We start from the raw sequence: 6,571 nt of genomic DNA, 5'->3' as shown, positions 1-6,571 counted from the left end.
CGCATTGGTCCCCTCGGGCAGGGCCTCCTCCCTCCTGCAGCTGCCCACTTCGCCCTCCGCCCCGCTGTCCAGCCAAGCCCCTCCCTCCGCGCCCCTCCCCGGGGTGGGCTCCTCCTCTCCACCACTGAGGTCCTCCTGAGTCAAGGGGCGCCCCTGGGCTGGCCCCGCACTGTGCCTCTGCGCCCTCGGCCCCCTAGAGCAGGCCCTCTCTCCATCTGACCCCTCACCGGTCAGGCGGCCCCGGGTCAGACCCCCGCCCCACCCTTGGTCAGGCGTGACCCCTGCTAGACCCCTGGGTCGCGGCTCTCTCTGCTTTCCTGACCCTGAGCTTGCTTTGACACCCCCGCCCCCACCAACCATTCCGTGTCCGGCCAGGAGCCGGGCTTCAGGGACCCAGGGCTGGGGTACATTGGCCCTGCCTGGGTGTCCGGGGGTGGGCTGCCCGGCACAGGCGGGAAACCCCGGGAGTGTAGCCAAGCAGGGTGGGCTTCCAGCCCAGCTATGCGCCTCCACCCCCCTGCTCTGTGACCTTGAACCAGCCCCTCCTGCTCCCGCCTCAGTGCCCACGACCCCCTCCCTCCACCCGCATCCCCCAGGAGGTGGAGGTGGGAAGCCGCGTGGGCTTCCTGGGCTTCAGGGCTCTTGAGTGCAAGCGCCTTCCTAGTCAGGGATTCCAGACCCAGCGGGGCTACTCGGGGAGGACAGTGCTGCTGATGGGGGCTGGAGCTTCAGCGCCCACAGCAAGGCAAAGGCTGGGTCTGGGTCCACAGAACCCACAGCTGTTAGGACCCCAGGCCCATCTTGGTGGCATCTTTCTGCACAGCAGCGTGCCTGCCTCTCAGGGCGCCCACCCAGGAAAGGGCAGGGTCTGCAGCGCAGGCCGCCTCCCCCCAACCACCAGCACCCCCAGCCTCCTCCGAATGTCCAGAATTACTATGCATGTAGTCCACACACCCGGCAGCCAATCACATGAGTTGGCATTGCCGAGGCGCCCAGAAGTTTGCCTGGCTCATCACAACTGGGGACTGTGTCAGCTGGCGCTTTCATCATCCTGTTTTCTTTTTCTGGCAAATCTGTTACCCTTGATAATCCAGAAGGTGCCTTTGCAACCAACTGGCGCGGCCAAGTGCTCTGCCTACCGGCCCCGAGCCCTTGTGATTGTGATCACTGTGGTGATCGGAGTCTCTGCTGGACGGGGCACTGCCTGGGACCTTTCTCCACCTTGTCACCTTACTTGTCCCAACAGTGGCTCGCATTTCACAGAAGAGAAAACGGAGGCTTGGGGACTTGAATGTGCCTGTTTAGGTTCAAACCACTGGCTCCCAGGGAACCTCTGGACCCTCCCCATAAACACACCCCCACTCCAAGTACAACAGCAAGTAGGAACTGGTGCCTCCTTCTCTCCCACTGTAGACCCCCTTGCTGGGGGACTCCCCATCCCCATCCCAGAGACTGGAAGGAGGAAGGGGAGGGGAGGACATAAATTCTGGAGATAAGCCACCTGGCCTTCCCCCAGGGTTCTCTCCCCACCTCCATCCTTTCAGGATCTGCTGTGCTGTGTGACCTCCTCAGGCTGCTGGACCTCTCTGAGCCCAAGAGAGAAGAGAGGGGCCAAAAGGACCCCCTCCCAGGAAACGCTATTCCTAAGGATCCATCAGACCTGAACGGGAAGGCCTAGGGCATGCCAGGCCATAGTTTGATTTTATAATTTAGGGAGCGGGGATTTTCCCATTCAGCTTCTGGTTGTGTATGTTTGTATCCCACCTGGGCTGCAAGACCCTGCCTCCCAGGGTGGCTATTGGGAATTGGTGCCCTGATTTGCAAATTGTGGTTCTCAGACTCCTAGCCTCAGGATCCCATTTATGGGAGGTGAGGAGAGCAGCCTTAAAATACAAGTTCCAGCTGGACGCGGTGGCACACGCCTGGAATCCCAGCGCTTTGGGAGGCTGAGGCGGGAGGATCACCTGAGGTCAGGAGTTCAAGACCAGCCTGGCCAACATGGCGAAACCCCGTCTCTACTAAAAATACAAAAATTAGCCGGGTGTGGTGGTGCGTGCCTGTAGTCCCAGTTACTCTGGAGGCTGAGGCAGGAGAATTGCTTGAACCGAGAAGGCAGAGGTTGCAGTGAGCTGAGATTACACCGCTGAACTCCAGCCTGGGCAACAGGAGACTTGGTCTTAAAAAAAAATAAGAAGAAGGCCAGGTGCGGTAGCTCACGCCTGTAACCCCAGCACTTTGGGAGGCCGAGGTGGGCAGATCACCTGAGGTCAGGAGTTCGAGACCTGCCTGACCAACATGGAGAAACCCCGTCTCTACTAAAAATATAGAATTCGCCAGGCGTGGTGGCGCATGCCTGTAGTCCCAGCTGCTTGGGAAGCTGAGGCAGGAGAATAGCTTGAACCCGGGAGGCAGAAGTTGCGGTGAGCCGAGATTGCGCCACTGCACTCCAACCTGGGTAGCAAGAGCGAAACTCTGTCTAAAAATAAATAAATAAATAAATAAGAAGAATAAAATAAAGTACAAGTTCCCAGGGCTGTTGCCCTGGCCGACTGATTCATCATACCTAGGGCTGCAGCCCTGACACATGCATCTTAAACACTGCACCATGTGCGTTTTCCATGAGGGTTAGCCATCTCTGGGGTAGGGGAGGAGCAGGGGACCCATGGTTGTTGGAGACGGGCACCGTTTGATCCATCAAACAGGCTCAGGGTGGCACAATGGCTCAGCAAGGCCTCAGAGTCAGGCAGGTGTGGAGCGAGAGGCGGAAGCCAGACCTGCTAGCTTTCAGGGGCCCCTGCCACGCTGGGAAGAGAGGAGGAAGCCGGCACAGCCTGGAAGGGACACCCGCACCAGGGGAAGGAGTTTCGTGGGCATCCCGGCATCTCTCACGCCTCTCCTAGCTCAGCGCCCCCCGGGGAAGCTCAGGCCCCAGATTTGGTTAGGGAGGAGTAAGCAAAGGGTGTTGGCTGTGCGCCCGCCTGCGGGACAGAACTGCAAAGTCAGCCACGGCAAGCAGATGGGCCTTTTCGGGAGGCAGGAGGCACAGCAGCCACCTCCTCTGAGAAGCCGCCCTGTCCGCCTCTCTCCCTAGGGCTTGGGGCTGTCCCCTCCAGCCTGGGTGGCCTTTGACGTCTGACCCTCCTCTCCGCACAGGCTCGGTCTGGGGTTCTTGCAGCCGGCACCAGACCCTCCCAGGCCCGGCCCCCCACCCGCCGCGGGGAAGATGCCCGAACAGAGCAATGACTACCGCGTGGTGGTGTTCGGGGCGGGCGGCGTGGGCAAGAGCTCACTGGTGCTGCGCTTCGTGAAGGGCACGTTCCGCGACACGTACATCCCTACCATCGAGGACACCTACCGGCAGGTGATCAGCTGCGACAAGAGCGTGTGCACGCTGCAGATCACAGACACCACCGGCAGCCACCAGTTCCCGGCCATGCAGCGCTTGTCCATCTCCAAGGGCCACGCCTTCATCCTGGTGTTCTCGGTCACCAGCAAGCAGTCCCTGGAGGAGCTGGGGCCCATCTACAAGCTCATCGTGCAGATCAAGGGCAGCGTGGAGGACATCCCCGTGATGCTCGTGGGCAACAAGTGCGACGAGACGCAGCGGGAGGTGGACACGCACGAGGCGCAGGCGGTGGCCCAGGAGTGGAAGTGCGCCTTCATGGAGACCTCGGCCAAGATGAACTACAACGTCAAGGAGCTCTTCCAGGAGCTACTGACGCTGGAGACCCGCCGGAACATGAGCCTCAACATCGACGGCAAGCGCTCCGGGAAGCAGAAGAGGACAGACCGCGTCAAGGGCAAATGCACCCTCATGTGAGCCCGGAACGCCCACCTGCCCGCCACCCACCCCCACTGGCCCCGGCCCCCGCTGCCTCCCCCAACACCGACACCCTCCTCGGCCTCCTCCTCTTCTCTCATCCTTCCTCCGACACCTCGGCTGGGGAAACCGAGGCCACCCCCTCTCTGCTGCCCCTGCCCATCCCGAGGCAGGGCTGGGGCTCTTCTTCCTCCCCCGCTCTCTTTCCACCCTCCTGTTCTGTCTGTACCCGCCCCCTCAAACCAAGAGCTGGAGGTGGCCCCCCTTGTCCTGCAGATGGGAAAACAGGACGGGGAGCTGGCAAGAGGAGCTGCTTGTTCCCGCCGGGATCAGAGGAGGCTGCGTTTCCCCATCTCCATCTCTTTCCCTGGGGTGTCCCCAGCCAGACCTGCGCGTCCTGTCCCTCACATTTGATCACTGTGACCTTCCGGGGGAGGGGGGAGTTGAAAATGCACATCAGCCTCAGATATTTTTTTCTTTTTTTCTCCTGTTTGGTGTTAACATACACCCAAGCCCACCCAGCCCCTCACGACCTCTGATCTGTGCCCCTCCTCCGGTCCCAGAACGCCGCTCTCTCCTGTCTTCACACCGGGGTGTGGGGCCCGCGGGATGGGCCTCAGGCCACCAGGCAATAACCACAGGGCCTGCAGCAGTGCCCCTGCCAGCCCCGAGTCCCACCCCCGGGACCGGCCACATCCACAGCACAACTGCCCGGTCGGAGAGGCACCATGAACGTAGAGGGCTTCCCAGACACCGTCCACCCGGGGACCCGTCTCTTCCACCAAGACAGAGACGTTAGCAACGCATGGTGGGTGGGGACCTGGGATGCTCAGGAGGGGGTGCCCAGGGCCCTGGCCAGAGAGACATCAATTACACCCCCGTAGAGGGACAGCCGATAGGACCTGGCACCAGCAGGATCCGAGGGGCCTCCAGGCAGAGGTCTGCCCCGCCCACTTCCTCCCCACCACCTGTGCCCCAGAGAGCAGGGCCCACCCGGGAAGGTGGCGTCCTGGAGTCAGGTGTATCTGCAGCCATGAGGTTCTCGGTGTTTTTGTGAGAGAGGCTGAGTGACGCCACACTCACGTGATCCCACAGGGTTGTGTCCAACATACACGGAAGTGACTATGGAACAGTGTATGCGGTGTATTTGTGCAACCTGGGGTGCGTGGATGGGTGACTGTATCTAAGTGCATCTGCGTGTATACCTGTGTGTGTCTGTCTGGGATGGTATGTTTTTGTGGCAGTCTGTGTGTGTAATAGTGGTGTAGGGTCTGTAGAGAGGTGGTTAGTTGTAGATACCTGTGTGTGGTTGTCAACAGGACCGGGTATTTGTGATGTGTCTGTGTGAATCTTTGTGCCTGTATGAGCATGACTATATTTTGCGGGAGTGGGTGATATGGTTTTTCTGAGAGTATTTATCTGTAAATATGTTTGTCCTGATTGAGGGACACGATCTCTGTTCCGCTCGATAGCAACGTGACTCTCTAGCAATGTGACTTTTGGTCCCAAATCTGTATCAGTTGGATATTGCTGTGTAACCAATGACCACAAACGGAGCAACCAGAAACAACACACGTTTATTATCTCATAGATTCTGCAGGTCAGAGCCTGTGTGCAGGTTCGCTGGGTCCTCTACTCGGGATCTCAGGAGGCTGCAATCAAAGCATTGGCCAGGCAGAGGTCTCATCTGAAGGCCTGATCGGGGAAGGATTTGCTTCATCCAAGCTCATGTGGTTGTTGCAGCATTCAGTTCCTTGCTGTTGCAGGACTGAGGGCCTTAGTTCCTCACTGGCTGTTGACTGGAAGCTGCTCTTTGTTCTGTGCCATGTGGGTCTCTCCATAGCGGGGCTTTGGAGCACAGCCGCTAAGTCAGCGAGGGAAGGTGAAATGGAGGTGTTGATCTTATTGGGTGTGAGGAAGCAGCGTGTGTGTGTGTGTGTGTGTGCGCGCGCGCTTTTGTACACTGAGAGAGAGAGAGAGAGAGAGAGAGAGAGAGATTGCACGCATGTGTTTCTGTAGTCATGTGGCCAGGTGGGACTATGTAGATAACGTATTGCTCATGTCTGATTTGGTACATGGGACTATGTACATAACAGATTGCTCGTGTCTGATTTGGTACATGGGACGATGTAGATAACATGTTGCTCGTGTCTGATTTGGTACAAGCATGTTTGTTTTCCTCTGTGTTCATGTGAGTGTTTACTCAACAAATGTTTACTGGACACACTCAGAGAGAGGGAGTGTGCATACTTGTGTGTGTGTTGCTATCCAGCACCTGGACTGGGCTCCCAGAAGAGCTGGCATTGTGTCTGAGCAGAGCGGGGTCCCCCTAAAACTTGGGCTGGCCCAGGGCCCACCAGCAGCTGACATTGCCTCCTCTCCTGTCCTGGCAGTAGCTTCTGGGCTCTGAAGGTGCCGGAGAGAGTGAGGCTGGGCAGGGGTCTGTGGCCCTTTCTCAGGGACACACCCTGATAGCACAATCTCCCTGGGGCCCTGCCCACCTCCAGGCCTCTCCCACCCCAGACCCTGCCCCGACCCTGGGGAGAGAGGGGATCTGCAATAGGAGGGGGCCTGAGCCTGCCCTGGCTGCTGGCCCATACTGCCTGGGCACCCCTGGTGCTGAGGACTGTGCCAGGCCATGCTTGCTGTGACTCCGCCCCCACCCCCTCTCCCCCCGCATGTGGGTGTCCCCACTCCCCCATCGTGGGGTCTGTGTAGCCTTCGCTCTAGACATAGTCTTCCTGCAATAAA

At 59.1% G+C, this 6,571-nt stretch overlaps 1 protein-coding gene across 2 annotated transcripts in view; it reads left to right on the top strand.

The window, feature by feature from the left end:
- Positions 1-5,864, top strand: part of DIRAS1 (DIRAS family, GTP-binding RAS-like 1) — a 25,129-nt gene extending 19,265 nt beyond the window's left edge. The window contains exons 1-2 of one of the 2 annotated variants that reach the window (XM_011997450.1): positions 1,835-1,869; positions 3,154-5,864. In XM_011997450.1, coding sequence (XP_011852840.1) covers positions 3,224-3,820 — 597 coding nt within the window. In that variant the 5' untranslated portion in view covers positions 1,835-1,869; positions 3,154-3,223 and the 3' untranslated portion in view covers positions 3,821-5,864. Of the gene's footprint in view, positions 1-1,834; positions 1,870-3,153 lie in introns of those variants that run through there. The other variant, XM_011997449.1, reaches the window with a different exon arrangement.
- Positions 5,865-6,571: the final 707 nt, after the last annotated feature.

This window comes from Mandrillus leucophaeus, unplaced genomic scaffold (genome assembly GCF_000951045.1).
Source record: "Mandrillus leucophaeus isolate KB7577 unplaced genomic scaffold, Mleu.le_1.0 Scaffold54, whole genome shotgun sequence".
In the NCBI taxonomy this organism is placed as follows: domain Eukaryota; kingdom Metazoa; phylum Chordata; class Mammalia; order Primates; family Cercopithecidae; genus Mandrillus; species Mandrillus leucophaeus.
Note: the sequence above shows the minus strand (reverse complement) of the source record. Positions and strands in the feature narration are given on the sequence as shown.